We start from the raw sequence: 17065 nt of genomic DNA on the forward strand, positions 1-17065 counted from the left end.
TTCTGTATTTATTTATCTGTTTAAGTTGGGAATAGGATTTGGATTTGGATTTGGATTTGGATTTGTTTTGTGGACATATGGAATGGAATATTTTTTTCGTTTTAACTATTTTATAGTTGTTGTATAAGTATATTATAAAATAAATAAAAAAAATAGCAATATAGGATTACCTAGGGTTGACTGACTCTTAACATTTCACGCTTCTAATTAAAAATAAAAATAAAAAATCATGATCTTCATGGTTTATGTGCTGCCTCATTAATTTATCGTTGCAATAATTAATATTGTTTATACGAAAATAATCGTAATACATAAAGAAAAGAGAGAGAAAATAAAAATAAAAAATAAAATTAATACCTCTCATATCATATTATCTGCTTTGTTGCCAAGGGGGCCAAATGAGTCCGTACTGCATAATCCCTATCGTTAATATCAGTGCTCCGCTTGGTCGGCGAAGTTCCGCTCATGGTCATTGGTCTCTCTCTCTCTCTCTCTCTCTTGAGACCCCTCACCTCACTCCAAGCTAGATCGGCTTCTTTCCTCGAAAGAAATAAATAAAGGTTTTGATCGGCTAAACAGCACAAAAGGGCCTGCTGCTGTGATAACAAAGAATAATTAAATGGCTGTCTCATCGGTAGCGGCTTCGTCCTCCTCCTTCTCCTCCTCCTCCGCATGGCCTTCCGTCTCTTGTTTCTCTCTTCGTAGGAATTTCAAGGCATCAATTGCTTCTTCTTCTTCCTTCTCTTTGGTTTGCTTAGATTAAGTCCTTGGTAGTGTCCAATTGTAGATATGCGATAATAAAATCTTATGGTTCTTGCAGTAGTTCAACCTTGATATGTAATTATCTCAATAAATGGTAACATTAGTATCTTGCAGTTGACATCAAGCTCATGGAATAATTTTGCTGGACGAAGAGATGAAATGTATCACCTTGCTGGCATTACAGGTATCCTTTTTTAATTCTTCTATAGGATGTTAGGGATGTGTTTCATCTGTAATATCTTCTCTAGTGACTATTGTTATGCTCAGTCTATCATGGTATATCTAGCAGGCCAAATTGTGCAAATATCCAGTAAACCAAAGGAAGGTTATGTCTCTAAGCGATCGGCCACATTTGCTAGTTCTGAAGGCGAGACATCATTCACTGAGCTTGATTCAATTACTTCAGAGTCAGAAAAGTTTCAGGTTTCTGTCGAAAGTTACTCTTTGGACTGCAGTTCCTCTATTCTTACTGAGAGAAATCAAGGGAAAGCTGGTTTTATCTCATTTTACAATATCCCGGACCAAAGAAGAAATATTGTTAGTGGATCCAATGACATAAAGGAAGCACCTAGAGTTGTCTGGTTAATAGGTCCAACCATCCTGGTCGCGTTTCTGGTTCTTCCATCTCTTTACCTGCGAAAATTACTTTCTATCATTCTTGAGGACTCTCTATTAACAGGTATATCGCTGTTCCATATTTTGATTAGTGGTATTTTTCTCTTCTTTTCCTTTCCATCAGTACACACACACCTGTTTCATCCTTTTTTCATTTCTTGTGTATTAATTTTTTACATTGCACTCTAGTGGAAAAGAAAATCATTTCATTTTCATGTTGATTTGATTACTTTGTCAGATAACCAATTGGCAGCAAAGTTTAAGCTATTAGGTACATTGACCAGCAATATGTATCATTGCCCTCTGTGTGTGCGCTGTATAGACTAAAAATACTGGCTCTGATATAGTGCTGGATAACCAAATTTAAAAGTTTAAATTGTTAGGTAATGAATAGACAATGTACATAATGCCTTCAAAATACTTGACATTGTTCAATGCCTCCATTATCTGATGCAGTATTGCCGATACTCTTTGCTCTGTCACCTGTGCATATCATGTGCTGGGACTCAATTGTGTGTCAATAGACAGCAAGGAAGTTTTTTTGTTTTGGACAAAAGGTCAAGGCCCTGTTTCATTGAAACAAATAAAAGAAAGTTTTAAGCTTGTTTTTGTGTTTGATCCTGCTAACCCACGATATGCAGAGGTATCTTGTAAGCATACATTTTTAGTTCAACTTTACTTGTTGGATCTTCTGAAGACAGAGGCTTTCATTCTTTTTATGGTTGAAGGATGAAGTTAACATGCTGTGCTCATGCATATCTGGCTTGCAGATTTCCTCATACTCTTCTTTACTGAAGCTCTTTTTTATGGTGGAGTTGCGATTTTTGTTCTGCTTGTTCATCTTGCCTGGAGACCTTCACTGCAAGTAGCTTCTAAGAATCATATCTGGAGAAAAACAAATCTTGGTTTCCGTATATCTTCTGTTGCAACCTTGGTACTGAGCCTAATAATTCCTCTTCTAACAATGGGCATGGTTTGGCCATGGACTGGCCCAGCAGCTTCAGCTACTCTTGCACCTTACCTTGTAGGACTTGTTGTACAGTTTGCCTTTGAGCAGTATGCACGTTATCGGAAGACACCTGCTTGGCCAATTATTCCTGTTGTCTTTCAGGTAAACCATTTTTAAGTTGGTCTTTTATATGAATATTCTACTTGATCTAACTAAATGTCAGTTGCTGATTGCTGCTTCTTTGGTATTAGGTTAAAATGTTTAGTGGATATTGGTCGTTCGTTTTGATGTCATTTTTTTTTTGTTAAACTTGGTGAAGCTGTACAGACATTTTCAATGAGAGGTTATAACCATGGTTCGTCGTATCGGCCAATCTCGATACAGATCCAGACCCGATCCGAACTTTTTCTTTTCACTCTTTCTTACTTTTTTTCTTTCTTTTACTCTTTCTGTTTTTTTTTCTCTCCTTACATATAATTATTGTTTCTCTTACGGAGAGATCTAGCTCCAGTAAACTCCGACAAACTCCGATATTTAATTTTTAATTAATTTTTTTATTTCTGTCATTTTTTTCATTTTTCTACTCTCTTTTTCTTCTCTTTTCTTCTTCTTTTTGTTCTTCTTCTTTACTGCATCATGGTTTTTTTTTGTTTGATTTTCTTCCACTCACGCTTTTTCTAATCTTTTCTTCTTCTTTTTAAAATTTTTATTGCACTATAGTTTTTCTTTTTTCTTTTCTTATTTTGGTAAGCTTTTTTCTAAATTTTTTAAAAAAATTCTGCATTTTTAAATAATATTTAGAAATTTATGTAATTAAAAAGTCTAATCTGATCTAGGCGACCAGTACGATCGATATGATCAATTCGGCTGATACGTATCATTATTTTCGGAAGGCCGATCTTGAATTTTCTAACTTTGGTTATAACTTATGAGTTCTGTAACTGGTTTTAATCATAGTGCATAAAGTTGCAAAATGAAAAGGAGGAAGAAACATAATGGGATAGAAGAGAAGCAATAAGTTGAACAAGAAAGTGATAAAAAACTAGTATGACCTGGTTGACAATTCCCATTTTATAGAGGTTGACCTATGAGCAATTGATGGATAAAAGAAATAATTGCATGAGATTCCTGCCTATGTGGAGTCTTGGGAGGGCAAGATGTCCTTAGCCTTATGACATCGATAAATTGGTTGCTTTTGTGCCCAAGATAGCCTTGTGACATCATCGGGTAGGTTGCTTTTATACCCAAGATCTAATAATAGGGCCTTTTTTTGTTTAAATATTGCATACTTCCCTACACATTAGTGCCCATACAAATGTATGCGCATTGTTGATTTCAATTACATGGACACAGGTTAGCTTTTATCATCTGCTGGACACGGATTAGCATTACTCTTCTCCAAATTTACACTTTCTGAATTCCTGCCTACAGAGTAATTGTGATTTTATTATGGTTCCTGCATAATAAGGAATTCCTAAGTGATTGCTTTCTATTGTATCTATCTTTATGATGTCCCAACTATGTTCCGGTGTTAGTATAATATGCCTTTTCCTAATTTGTTTCTTTTAGGTATATAGACTGCATCAGTTGAATAGAGCAGCACAGTTGGTGACAGCGCTCACCTTTTCAGTTAGAGGAGCTGAGACTACATCACAAACCTTAGCTATAACCAACTCCTTGGGTACTCTATTGACTGTGCTGCAAATCCTTGGAGTCATCTGCATCTGGTCACTCTCCAGCTTCCTCATGAGGTTCCTTCCTCCAGATATTCCGGAATCCTGATCACTTGCCAAGTGATCAGGATATTTACTAATTACTCTGAGAGTGGGCATTGTCTTCAAATAAGGATATTTACTATTGTGGTGCGACAGTTGAGTTGACTGCATAATGGAGGTATGGTGGTTGTAAAAGCTCGTTGTCTAAAACAAGTGGCGACACTGGAATTGCAGAAAGGAAAATCAGAATTGCAAAGTTAGGTTGAGATCTATAGAGTGGAAGCTTGAGGTACCAGTAGATGAAATCAAGGTGCATTTCTATTGAAGATGTTCACCCGCTGCAACATGGAAACCATGTTGTCTTCTTAGCTGGAATAGCTTTGAGTTATGGCCTGGACTGCAGACTTTTTGTTCCAGTTTTTAACATCTGAAAGAAGCAGTTAACTGTAGTACTTGTGATTTTAGATATGAGACACTTGATCTTTTATAGATGACTTTGTTCAGTTCCTCTAGGAATACTAAAATTTCAAAGGCAAAATTTGTTAACCTCTTTTGTTAGACAGATTCTCAATAAAAAGAGTTCAATTTTCTTCCTACATCTGGATCTTTTGTGATGATGTAATAACTGTTTATCAAAATTCATCCTAATCAATTCAGATGAATGTATTTCATAAATCAGTATCCAGATATCCGCATAATCAGGTAAAAGTCAGATGTTGTGATTTATTATCAATAACTTTGTTAGAGTTCCTGTGACCCTAAACTCCTATACTACTATATCCCTGTGTAGTATTCATGGGGTTTACTTGCATAGTTCAAGAAGAGTATATTACTTTCTACAGTGCAATAAAGACAATGTCCTGCATTAGGTTGGATAGTAATTTTTTACATCTGCTGTTTCTTGCGAACACAAAGTCAAATTTGAAGCACCAAGCAGTTTGATAGAGTATTATGGAACAAGCAAAGAACTAAATTAAAGATTGAGCTACAAAACAAGGTGCACTATGGTATCGATCTCATGCTCGCCTTGCTCATCATATCTTTTTGGCCATTACAAGTTTGACATCTTATTCTTCATTCCATGTTGTAAGTATCATATCCAAAAGTTGCTCATCGTCGCTATTCTGTTATGGGCTTACAGCGGCCCCAGTTTCATAACTCCACTTGAGCTGATCCAATGCTGACAAGAGGCAAATGAAAAATGGTAGGTGTTATCTGGCTTTGTTGCTAGAAATCCACATCTCATCCAATTTTGCATCATGTAAAAGGCATGTCTTGTTGGGAAGTCAAAAGGAACGATACTGTCAATTAGTTCATCTTGTAGATGTAGTATAGATTGATGATAAGTTATCTCCCGCTTAGGTGAGACTGAGATGATGTTGAAACGCTAGGAGCTGAGTTGGTGTACATCAATCGTGTGATTTCACCTTCATCAACATCTGCCATCTCAATGCCAAAAAATGGGGGGTCTCCTATGACGAGCTCCCAGTCATGCCTGGTATTCCTGAGCAATTCGACCACCTTTGCCATTGTCGGCCTGTCACGTGGATTGGCTTGACTGCACAACAGTCCGATCTGCACCACATGCATGAACTCATCCTTTCTGCTCTCCTCATAAATCCCTTCGTCAACAATCTTCTCTGGAGTATTGGCTTTGTAATGATCCCACACCTGTAAATGCATCAGAGAAAGAGAAAGCAGATGATGAACAAATAATGACTACTTTAATAATTCATGTTGGCGATATTCAATGCAGAAATATCTCCAGTACAAAAGAAAACCACAGACAAAATCCTTATCTACCTTAAAGATGCATAATAGATACATATGAACCTGCTGTCTGCTAAAAGTAAACAGTTCTATATCCTTTAAAAATCAGAACAAGTAAAAATAACATCAAATGTTCAGCTTATTGTCACTACTCCGTGATAGTTTCTGTAGTTAAGTTTTGTCAATTGGAATGAGTAGAAGAATGGCATACGATGTCAATACTTTAGACAAGTACCTTAGCTAGAAGCAAATGCCCTGCATGTGATCCAATCGAACTGGAACTTCTTTTTCCGGTCACAATTTCAAGAACCAAGATACCATAGCTGTAGACATCAGCCTTCTCAGTTAGATGCCCATGCACAACATATTCAGGAGCCATATAACCCCTGCAATCACCTTAATAATTTAGCTTTGCATCTTGCTGAAAATTGCTATTTAGTACTGTTGACTGTCATTAGTTTCTAATATAGTTCTTGTACAGGTTTAAGTAATTATAGCAAAGATTAGAATCTTACAGTGTTCCAGCTATTCCAGTGGTAAGATGTGTCTTATCGTCGGAGAAAGCTCTTGCAAGGCCAAAATCTGTTATTTTTGGTTTAAACTTATCATCTAAGAGAATGTTACTGGCTTTTATGTCTCGGTGGATAATCCGAGTTTCTGACTCCTCGTGAAGATAAGACAGTCCTTCTGCAACCCCCTGAATAATATCAATCCTCTGCTGCCAGGCTAAATTCTTATCATGATTTGCATCTGTGACATTACTACCACAAAATTATTGATGTTACAAGAGAAAAAACTTCTAAAATTTCCGCCTGCTTAAGAGCAGAGAGTTGTATAAAAAACAATAATAAAAAGAAATTGAACCAAAATTTTATTGATTCTTAAGATCACAGTTTTATGTAAATAGCTTATGCACATCTAGGAAACATGGAAACTTCGACACAATAATGGTGTCTGCATCAGAGATTCAGAGATATGATTAACGTCAGAGACCTCAGAAATTAGAGTTGAAAATATCTGGTTACAGATTTGATACTTCTCCAATACTTGGAAACTTTTTTAGAGTTGCAAAACAAGCCAATTTTGAGATTCCTTATTACATTAGGTTGATTCTGCTCCAGAATTACTTTTGGGTTATGATTTCTGAACTTGAAGACCCAATTAGCATCTCTCCTTCTCTTTTGATATTAGTGGCTAACAGTAACCCTCGTTGAAGAATAAGTTGGATAAGCTGACATAGATATAATCACATTTTATGACAGCAATTTCATAATTAATAAGATAGAAGACATGCACAAGTTTTATTTGTTAGCTATCTATAATCTGCACATATCTTGCCCTAGTTTTCAAGATTCAGTGTACCAGATCTGTGGATCTCCCATGTTCATCTCTGTGGGATTCATATCTTGCATGCTCTCACAGGATCTGAGGAAAACCATGCATAACTCAATCTTATTGCATATATTATATCCATGGTCGTCCATTCTAATGTATATACATATATATAATTGCAGTAATAAGGGTGTAGGTTGTTGAGAAGACAGATAACAAAAACTAACAATACAGTAACAAAGGAGCTGCAGTACAACTAACAAATTGTCAGCTTCTTAACCTGAATTGCTCCTTTTTCCCCCAAACAGGCAACTTAAAAGGGAGATTGGTCACTAATTCAATATAGCATAGGTTTGGACCAAAGCAAGACTTTATTGGAAGGATGTGGATACACTTAAAAGATGTATCTTCAATTACATGGCCTAACAAAGACAGTTTAAAAATACTTCGATGCTATAATGTCCAAGATTACCTCCTAAAAGTTGACTGGAAAACATAGTAAAAGAATATCCAATGAGAAGAAATGAGTTGTTAGTAATCATACAGAAAATGAGAAATTACCAAATATGAACAAATCCAGGCTCCTATTGAAGTAGTACTCATATACAAGTAAGCTATCAGGGCCATCCAAACTGCAGCCCAGCAACTTCACCAGATTTTTGTGGCGGACTTGACTAATCAAATTAATTTCATTGAAGAATTGATCAACCCACTGCCTTGTATTTAGGAACAGCCGTTTAACAGCAACTTCTTTTCCATCAGAAAGAACAGCCTGTGGAGGAAGCAGGATCTTAGAACTAAGAAATCATGTTTTTACTTTTTCACAAGTCAATTCCCATACCTTATACACAGTTCCATTGCTGCCTTGACCTAGTTTGTTCGACACATTAAAGTTATCTGTAGCTTTCTTCAACTCTTCATATTTAAAACTTAAACTGGACTGAGAAATTGCTGCAGGAAGTTCTGCGCTATTCCAACCTGCGATAATTTGAGATCAGGAAGAGGTAACATAACAACAGTAAAGAATTTCAGATACAGAGTTCATCTTTAGTTTCATTCTACTTGCCTATGAAAGAGTTAACATTTCTTTTTCTCCAGAAGGATCTTTTCTTCCATGCCAAAAGCCCAGAAAGAAGCACAAGTGCTCCAAGACAGGAACCCACTATTATCCAAGCAAGTTTACTTTTTCCTGAACATTGGAGATTATTAAAAGAAAAAGAATAAAACCAAAAACTAGGGGTAATATGAAGTAAATGTCAATTGATTGCAAATCCTACTAAGCTCAGGAAGTAAGGACTAACCAGTTGGTGTAAGTAAGATCAAGTTTACTATCACTAATCCAGTCACTATCTATAAGCAATGATGCTTCAGTTGCAAACTAGTAGAATTATCATTTAAGCATCTAGAGAGCATATACACAGGATTGTTAGCAACAAAATATCCTATCAGTCGGCCATAACAACAAGAAATATGACATTTGGTAAGCCACCGTCTATTAGGAATGATGCTAAAGTAGTATACAAGTAGAATTATCATTTAAGCATCTAAAGGGAATATTAACAGGATTAGGTTTAAAAAAAAAAAAAGATCTTCCCAATCAGCAGTAACAAGTCGAAGTATGATTCTATACACTTCATGCTTTATCTCATTCCAGTTCTGGGCTATCTGTCAGAACTATTTATGTAAAAGGAATTTGACTGCATTGACATGTTGTTCAGATGCACTTCAAATCATCTTCTTGATGGATTATGCAAGCATAAAATAAGCTGAGTCTTTTCTTGAAAAAACTAAAATGGAACATCTGAGTCCTTTTCAACTATATAAGGAAAGAAAAAAGTGTCTGTGTAGAAGAAAGTTGAGTGACTTGAACCAAACTTGCAACTGCTTTAGGTATACCTTTAGAATCTGATCCTGATTCTTTTATATTCCAGAAAAGTCCTGTTGAATATCTGATATAGCAACCAGCAAAAAGTGCACGCCCTTCTTTTGCCGGGGCGCATGTTACAATTGAAGCAGCAGCAGCATTAAAACAAGAGGTACAGAGTGATTTGTTCAAGTTCTCCCAGCATTGGGCAAGAGCATAAGCTGTTGTATTTGAAACCAAAGCTGACCCAACCGCATACCATGGGTTCTGAAGAGCTACTGAAGTCACATTGCTGATAACCTCTCTGACAGCTTGACTGAAACTTTTAGGGTTCGAGCTGTCGTTACCAGAAGAGCAGATAAGTGTGTCCCGCGAGCCCGTGATCTCATCGAAGAATGAGTAATTCTCGTATCTCCCAAAGCATCCATCAAGATACAACCTACCACCAATTTGAGGATAACAATAAGGCAACAGAGACCTGATCTCAGAGAAACACAGCTTACAGTCAACAGATCCTAGGTCTTCATAGCACTGGCCAAGTCCAAAAACGGCATTTGGGCCTTTCCCAACAACAGACATTCCATATCCATTTGAAGTGACTGCAGTGCTTAGATTATCCATTGCAGGAACAAAATTCTGGGCAAAAATAGGACCAGAAACAGTTGTTGCATTATTGCAGAACCGGCGAATAAGAGATGTCTGTGGGTCTCCCAGAGTAGCCTTCCAAAAGCTCAAAAATGTGAACATGACAACAAGAGCGCGAAGACAGTATAGTAGACGATGCCTCCCGACTTCATATGTCATTCTTGAAATTATTCAGGAAAAAAGATATGATATTATGATTGACAATCTAATTTCACAAAACTCTTCTGCTTGAACCAAAAATTCCGAGAGAAACAATCTTTAACTAAGTGTAACCCCAATTTATTTCATGAAATCCTCCCCAGGCTTAGAGTAACCTACATAGAAACTAGATTAAGAAGGCCATCCGCATGAGGAACACAAGGATGAACACCTCAGCTACTTGATGCATGCATCTAAGTTACATAAATAATTTACAGAGGAACTGATCCCAAAATAGAATAAATCAAACGGAAGTAATAGAGGCGTAAACAAGTAATAGTGTAACTTTTCATGAGGATAAGTTTCAGAAGAATCTTACCTTGGATTGAGAGAGGTAGCGGCTTTGAGAGAAAAGGGAGAATTGGATTTGGAATTCGATCGACTTGGTTTGGAATTGGAGTTGGTGGTGAGAAGATATTTAAGTCAGTTTCCCTTGTATTCCATAGTATACTAATGGCGGCGCAATTTATCTTTCTTTTTCTTTTTGTTCGGATTTCTTGCGAACTTTTCCTCTCCGACTTGACTGTGACGATTGACATTGACTTCTTCTACCTGTAGGCCTGAGATTGCACAATTACAGGACGACACGTTCAAACAAAGTAGATAGCAATCAGGAAAATAGGAACACCACGATCACATATGGAGTCATAATAACGTGTGAAACGAGAATCGAGCTACCGTGAATTAAATCGGTTTCATGTTTTAGCAGGATAGGAAAATTGAATGATCGCCTGAAGGATATTAGTAGTCAATCACATCCCAAGAAAAAGAAAAAAGATGATGGAACACGTGACCCGTAATCCAATGACGGGTCAAACAAGTTAAGCATGTAGCTCTGAAACAGGGGTTGACATTCGTCTCTCTTAATTCCACTTTTTTTGGTTTTTTCTTTCTCTTGTCAAAATCCACAACATAAAGAGTCCTCTTCTACTGCTACAGAATTTGGACTTCAGACTCGGCAGAATATTAACCAGTGAAAACCAATTCAAATATTAGCATAAAGATCAAGCAAGTGGAGTCTTGTTTTAACAAAGAAAACCACTAAGTTTAATTTGGTTCCCTCATCCACCCCTCCCGTGGCTGTGTGCTATAGCCTACACCAGAGGGGAGCAAAGCTGTCAGGTGGTGCTTCTTGTTGCCCATCCATGAAAATATATAAAAAGCTTCAAAGGATAAGTAGCAGATTGCTGCAACAAAGTATATTCTTTCCTCTGATGAACATGCGCCCCACCTTCCCCATGCACACACAGATAAATGTAATATATAAGCTGTAAAGGATGTATATACCCTTTAATTATTAAGATTGGATCCTCATCCACTTAATATTACTCGGTGGTCCGTCCAATTCTTTTACTTGTGTCGAGACTAATTACGGATCTCAACTCAATCCAAGCTCTCAATTCCACGACAGTACCTAACTCAACTCACTATCATAATATCCAATATAACAGTATCCGCCTTATAAATCTTATTTGTCATCTCCTAATACAGCTTAAAGATGAGAGTTTTGGAGATTCCATCCTATTCTATCTTACCAGGAGCATCTTTTGCAGTTTTCCCGTCTTTCCACGTTCAAAAGGAACAGCTTTTTGGCCCTACTAATTCTGTTACACCACAAGATAATAGATCCTTTTCACTTGCTCATGCTCTTGCCCACCGACAGGAGTCTTAATGCCATGACCACATGCTGGCCATTACTTTGTCACACAAGGCTTACAACGACCTAGATTAATTTGATATCATCCAAAATCTTGGTTCTTAATTTTGGAATTTGTAAGTTTTGGTAAGATCAGGGGTGAATGCGTCACCTTGTTCTTATATAGGTAGCTCCAACTATCTCCTTGAGGAGAAACAGTAGCTTGTAACTTCCAGTACCAAAGTTATCCTGTAAGTAAAACTGAAGAAGTTGTAGCGATCACAATGAGAAATCCAAGTCTCTCGCTTGTCTGCCATTTAATACTCTGGTTGGCCTTATGTTCCGCAACAACGATAGTTCCAGAGTTGAATCGCCAGAAGAAATCAACCAGACTAGACAAGCATGCGGAGTATGGAGGAGGAAGTAGAGATGGCAAACATATTCTTCACACTGACCATTTCTATGCTGCCTCTTCTACTTCATCTCATCGTTATGGTTTCAGCAAACCCCATTCAAGAACTTTCGATGTCCTCTATTTTGGAGCTATAGGAGATGGAGTTTCTGATGACACTAAGGTATCGAGAAGCTCTAGATGCATGCTTTACTATCTTTCTCCTATTAGCCTTGAAATGTAGATGTGCAACATGGCTTTATTTCAGAGGTGCTGACATAGTTAATACTACAGCAATTTTGAAATCTACTTTTCCTTTATATTTAAGGACTCTTATGTAGAATCTCCAGTAGTACCACTCATTGACCATTAAAGACTCAAGTGTGTGTGTGTGTGAATGTGTGTATAATTATCTTTAAGATAGATATTGCATGACTGTTAAGTGTTCATCATGTTGCTCATTTCTTATGTACTGTGTCATGGTCTTCTCAACCTTGCATAAGAAAGAATATAAACTTTCTGAATGACAAAATTTGCTTGCTTCTGTAAAGAGAAATGTCATGTATCCACTAGTAATTTTGCAGCTGAAGTGATGATTAGCTTATCTGTGGATATGTTGGCAGGCACTTGTAGCAGCATGGAAGGCTGCTTGCGTAGTTTCAAGGGCAACCATAGAAATCCCATCAGAATTCAGTTTTCTCATCAAGCCAGTCACTCTTCAGGGCCCTTGCATGCCAAACCTTGTTCTTCAGGTCTTTTCTTCTACATAATCTCCGTGACCTTTGTGCTGCAATCTTTTCCTTTCTATTACAGTGAATTTTCTTAAGAAAGGCAGCAAGCAGTAGAAAACGGACACTATTATGATGCATAGATCTTCAATTAGTTGTTTCTGCTTATTAAACTAAACACATGGTGGATTCTTTTCAGATAGATGGGACTCTTTTGGCCCCTTCAAATATCTCGGACTGGCCGAAACCAAATATCCTGCAGTGGCTGAACTTTAAGTGGCTTCATGAATTCACCGTCCAAGGAAGTGGTACGCTTGACGGCCAAGGTTATGAACTGCGAAATCTCTCTCAGCAGAGACAGCATGCTCAGGTTAGATGAACATTACAGAGGATTACATATCAGTCAACTGTAAACATACACTCAGTGAGGCGAAAAGTAAATTCATCTACTTTTTAATTGCAGAAAGCAACAGAACATTGGTTATTGGAGTCGAGACCGACTGTATGACATGTTAACAACTATCAATTGCTCGTTGAAGTGGCCTCCAAGAATAGTAATTGATAACTTCATGTCCTTTTGCAGGTTATGAGATTCTACAAGAGCTACAATATCACTGTTCGTAACATTCAAATCATCAACAGCCCCCAGTGTCACCTGAAGTTTGACAGTTCTCGCGGGATCAAGGTGAAAGACGTCACAATTTCTTCTTCTCAAGATAGCCCAAACACTGACGGCATTCACCTCCAGAACACACGGGATGTTGAAATCAAGAACTCAAACATTGGATGCGGTAATGACACCCATCTGATTTGATGTTGCTTATCAGAAGATACTAGAACTTTGCTCGGTATCATTTTAACTTGTGAAACATCTACAGGTGATGACTGTGTATCAATACAAACTGGCTGCTCAAACATTCACATACGCAATATCAAATGCAACCCAGGCCATGGAATCAGGTAAAGAAACAAAAACCATAAAAGGAGTGAGCACATCTAGTAATCCTAATCGAAGTTAAGAATTTGCATATTGGCAGCTTAGGAGGACTTGGAAAAGGGAATAGCTTTGCTTGCGTTTCTGATGTCTCAGTTGACAACATCAATGTGCAAAATGCTTTATCCGGAGTCAGGATCAAAACATGGCAGGTAAGTCCACTCTAACAAGTGTGCAATTACTCAAAGCACTAGTAGCTAATTTAACTCCAAAAAGTGTCATCATAGGGAGGCCTAGGATCTGTGAGGAACATCACATTTTCAAACGTAAAAGTCTCGAATGTTGAGATTCCGATAGTGATCGATCAATACTACTGCAATAAAAGATCGTGCAAGAACAAGACAGACGCTGTGGCCATCTCTGATGTAATGTTCAAAGGAATAAGAGGGACTTACTCGTTCCAACCAATGCGTCTTGCTTGCAGTGACAGTTCTCCGTGCACCGGCGTTGATCTGAAAAATGTCCATTTATTGCCAGCAAACAAATTGAAAGCTCGCCAGAAGGCCTTCTGCTGGAAGTCTTACGGGGAATCTCATGGCATGCTTGAGCCCTCGAGCGTGGGTTGCTTGCAGAATAACAGTAGGCTGATGAAGCCGCTAACAAAGCCACATAATATCACTTGCTAGAGATACACTCCTATTATGAAGTTATGTACTGATATTGGGTAATCATTTTTCCTGGATAGGCCAGTAGCTGTATCCTAATTGTTAACGAAGAAATTAAATTCAATTAGAAAATGCAAACAGATGAAGTAGTGAGAAGATGATAAATTAATTTCTGATAATACTAACTAACGACGAATAAAGGAAGCTGCGGAAAACAGATGGAGATATGGATGTAGTAGTTTTTTGAGTTAATTTACCGGGGCCGGTGTGTATGGAGCCGATGGCGACGAGATCATCCTTTCCGATCAGCGTCCTAGCCGTAGGGTGAACTCGCATCACGAGGTGACTCGGAACCTACTCCCATGTCTTCCCGATGTCGTCGAACTAACACCATCCCCTTGCTCCACTCTTTCAGCGAACAACACCGTACCGGCGCTGCACAATCCCACAGACTGCGACCGCCACGTGTTCTCTTCTTCTTCGAGGAATAATCCCTAGGCCATCTCACTCGGCATCTCTATTTGTTCACCTTGCACCACTTTTGGCGTGTCGCTTCTAACGCTCACATCAAAATACACCAAATCTTCACATGAGTAATATACGTGATTTTCACACGAACTGAGTGATTAATATTTATACATAAAATATAAGATAAAATTGATCTGAGAAATATATCCACCAGAAGAAGATGGTGAGTATAAAATCTAATATATATATATTTTTATAATTTAAAATTAGAATTAAGATAATACATATGTATATTAACATAATCATAATAATATGTCCATGTAATATATTTATATCAATAGCTCATATTTATTAATAAAAGAATACATAATATGCATCATTTAAACTATCAAATTATTTATATCGAGTTCATATTAAGCCATAGTCATAATATCATAACATACTCAAAGAGTTATCTACCACATAATAAAATACCATAGCATTGTAATTTTTCTATAATTGCTACATCTCTTGCCTCGACAAGGCATCTAATAAAGGAAGTAGCTTCCTTTTATTGCCACCTAACAATACAATAGAAGATGGGGAATTGATTCATCCGCCTTATTACAAATGGAGCAATTGGAATTGGGCGCTAGGTTAAGATAATGTAACTTGCCATTAGTGACAAGTCGATTACAAACCTTTTAGAGAAATATTTTAATTTTAGGAGCAAAGTACAATCTCCAGAGTCTGATCTCATGTCCCATTCGTTGGTAATGCCTTGTCAAATGTGATCTACAAAGAAAAGCTCAACTCCTCGATCAAATCAAACCCCTACTGGTTCGGATACTCTTTTGGTTAAATATTTACACCTGATCCACCGTTTGCACTTCATACATAAACTCCTAGAAGTGGAAACAAAAAAAAGTATTGACTACCCATCTTAGGTAGATCTGTGCAAGGACCTAGATATCGTTAAAAACTTGGGAGGGAAATGAACATATCATTTTAATAAGGGGAATATCAAAACAAAACTAAGAGAACCACACAACCTTCTTATAGAGGAGGTATTATAGAAGTGTGCATACAAGCCAACGGCACAGTAAATACCCATAGATCCTCAAGCACAATAGTAGAGTGGCTATCGCCAATGGTTGAAGAAGCTCATTTCTAATAGTAGCTTGAGAGTCAAAAATATGTCTGAAGATGGGAAATTTACTAGACCATGGCCCAACATTTTCCTCTTCCTTCTAGTTGCAGGACGACTGACTCTTTGGCAATGGTGGAACTTGCATGGGCTCACCACCAGCCAGGGTGTAGAAGGCACAAAGGGAGGAAGGTTGGTGTTAATTGTCATAAGAACAATATGGCATAGAGCTAGGCGATGCTTATGCGCTCGCACTTAAAGCATACAGTAGGAATATTTTGATTTAGGGGCCCAAGATCAATGCCCTACTTTAAAGGTAAAGACAAATCAATCTTGATGCAAACCTTGGCAAACCTGTCATGAACCCTAGCCTAAAATCAGCGACAACTTCCATAAGAATATTCAAAGACCATTAGTCAAAAGGTAGCCCAATAAACATAACCCAAATGGGCGCAATAATGATTTTCTCCTAAAGAGGTTGAAAATTATGCTGCCAAGGTTTTAGGTTTAGGACCAAGCCCCGAAACATCCATAGGCCACTAATCAAGACACAGGCCATATCATCTTCATCAGAGACTTTGAATGTGAGAATGCCCACCACCATATCAATGACCTATAGAGTGCCAACCGAAGCCCACCTACACTTAGTTTCCTTTATTAGATAAAGCAAAGGAAGGGTTATGAACTTATCAATGAGGCTAAAGTGCCATTCCTTGTGACTAGCCACTAACCTATTGGGATCAATGGTGGCAGGCCTTGAAGAACACTCTTTCACCTTCATAAGAGAGAACTTGAAGAAGAAGAAGAAGAAGAAGAAGAAGAAGAAGAAGAAGAATAAGAAGAGGCGCCCTTAGTAGCAAGACTTTCACGGTCGATTTTAAAGAGTTGGGCCTAAGATATGGGGGCAAGATCAAGAGCTAGAGCTCCATCTTCAAATCGGAGGGTTTAGGGGCCAAGCCCGAACAGAGTCTGTTCATTATCATTTTTGTCATCTCTATTGACACTACAAAGTAGAATATGAGTAGGAATATGAGGTAGGAGTTTAGGACCATGCAAATCCCGTGTAAAATTGTGCTATGTTTCTACCCATAAATTGCAAGTAAGAGGCGAGGGTCGTGAAGCTAGCGATGAACAAAATTTAAGAGTAAACTGTGAGAATAAGTATTAATTAGTTAATTAATGGACTACGATCAGCAAGCAGCCATAGGAATCGTAGGATAAAGGCAAGGAAGAGGAAGCTGGCGTTGTTTGTACTCCTCCATTGCAC

At 37.7% G+C, this 17065-nt stretch overlaps 3 protein-coding genes across 11 annotated transcripts; 2 read left to right on the forward strand and 1 right to left on the reverse strand.

Moving 5' to 3' along the window:
* The first annotated feature begins 414 nt into the window (after positions 1 to 414).
* On the forward strand, positions 415 to 4637 carry LOC140769463 (uncharacterized). Of its 5 annotated transcripts, none has more exons than XM_073110150.1 (5): positions 415 to 475; positions 877 to 946; positions 1052 to 1441; positions 2148 to 2488; positions 3896 to 4637. In XM_073110150.1, exons 2-5 carry the CDS (start codon positions 922 to 924, stop codon positions 4106 to 4108), a joined length of 969 nt encoding a protein of 322 aa, XP_072966251.1. In that variant the 5' UTR covers positions 415 to 475; positions 877 to 921; the 3' UTR covers positions 4109 to 4637. The 5 variants fall into 5 exon arrangements, with proteins under 5 accessions (XP_072966251.1, XP_072966250.1, XP_072966248.1 ...); XM_073110149.1 differs by having other exon boundaries at positions 426 to 475; positions 1049 to 1441; XM_073110147.1 differs by lacking the exon at positions 415 to 475 and adding an exon at positions 482 to 715 and having other exon boundaries at positions 1049 to 1441.
* Positions 4638 to 4870: 233 nt separating this feature from the next.
* LOC140770136 (cysteine-rich receptor-like protein kinase 2) lies at positions 4871 to 10309 on the reverse strand. Of its 4 annotated transcripts, none has more exons than XM_073111157.1 (8): positions 10170 to 10309; positions 9040 to 9812; positions 8210 to 8332; positions 7985 to 8121; positions 7705 to 7915; positions 6327 to 6561; positions 6047 to 6197; positions 4871 to 5712 (listed from the first exon to the last, which is right to left on the reverse strand). In XM_073111157.1, exons 2-8 carry the CDS (start codon positions 9809 to 9811, stop codon positions 5389 to 5391), a joined length of 1953 nt encoding a protein of 650 aa, XP_072967258.1. In that variant the 5' UTR covers position 9812; positions 10170 to 10309; the 3' UTR covers positions 4871 to 5388. The 4 variants fall into 4 exon arrangements, with proteins under 4 accessions (XP_072967258.1, XP_072967256.1, XP_072967257.1 ...); XM_073111155.1 differs by having other exon boundaries at positions 9040 to 9966; positions 10170 to 10303; XM_073111156.1 differs by having other exon boundaries at positions 9040 to 9977; positions 10170 to 10281.
* A 1260-nt stretch (positions 10310 to 11569) lies between these two features.
* On the forward strand, positions 11570 to 14225 carry LOC140770878 (probable polygalacturonase At1g80170). 2 transcript variants are annotated; one of them, XM_073112197.1, is made up of 8 exons: positions 11570 to 12061; positions 12501 to 12629; positions 12805 to 12975; positions 13069 to 13107; positions 13189 to 13396; positions 13484 to 13565; positions 13643 to 13751; positions 13827 to 14225. In XM_073112197.1, exons 1-8 carry the CDS (start codon positions 11771 to 11773, stop codon positions 14223 to 14225), a joined length of 1428 nt encoding a protein of 475 aa, XP_072968298.1. In that variant the 5' UTR covers positions 11570 to 11770. The 2 variants fall into 2 exon arrangements, with proteins under 2 accessions (XP_072968298.1, XP_072968299.1); XM_073112198.1 differs by lacking the exon at positions 11570 to 12061 and having other exon boundaries at positions 12341 to 12629; positions 12809 to 12975.
* Positions 14226 to 17065: the final 2840 nt, after the last annotated feature.

Source organism: Typha angustifolia, chromosome 11, assembly GCF_048772165.1.
Source record: "Typha angustifolia cultivar Huaian chromosome 11, ASM4877216v1, whole genome shotgun sequence".
NCBI classification, from domain to species: domain Eukaryota; kingdom Viridiplantae; phylum Streptophyta; class Magnoliopsida; order Poales; family Typhaceae; genus Typha; species Typha angustifolia.

Bases quoted from the DNA above. Each gene is read 5' to 3' on its own strand.
- LOC140770136 (XM_073111157.1), bottom strand. From the start codon at position 9,811: ATGACATATGAAGTCGGGAGGCATCGTCTACTATACTGTCTTCGCGCT. The intron at 7,916-7,984 runs GTATGGGAATTG...CTTCCTCCACAG, and splicing joins GCAATGGAACTGTGTATAAG to GCTGTTCTTTCTGATGGAAA. The intron at 5,713-6,046 runs GTACTTGTCTAA...ATGCATTTACAG, and splicing joins GGCATTTGCTTCTAGCTAAG to GTGTGGGATCATTACAAAGC.
- LOC140769463 (XM_073110147.1), top strand. From the start codon at position 620: ATGGCTGTCTCATCGGTAGCGGCTTCGTCCTCCTCCTTCTCCTCCTCC. The intron at 716-876 runs GCATCAATTGCT...AGTATCTTGCAG, and splicing joins CTCTTCGTAGGAATTTCAAG to TTGACATCAAGCTCATGGAA. The intron at 1,442-2,147 runs GTATATCGCTGT...TCTGGCTTGCAG, and splicing joins TGAGGACTCTCTATTAACAG to ATTTCCTCATACTCTTCTTT.
- LOC140770878 (XM_073112197.1), top strand. From the start codon at position 11,771: ATGAGAAATCCAAGTCTCTCGCTTGTCTGCCATTTAATACTCTGGTTG. The intron at 12,062-12,500 runs GTATCGAGAAGC...ATATGTTGGCAG, and splicing joins GAGTTTCTGATGACACTAAG to GCACTTGTAGCAGCATGGAA. The intron at 12,630-12,804 runs GTCTTTTCTTCT...GATTCTTTTCAG, and splicing joins TGCCAAACCTTGTTCTTCAG to ATAGATGGGACTCTTTTGGC.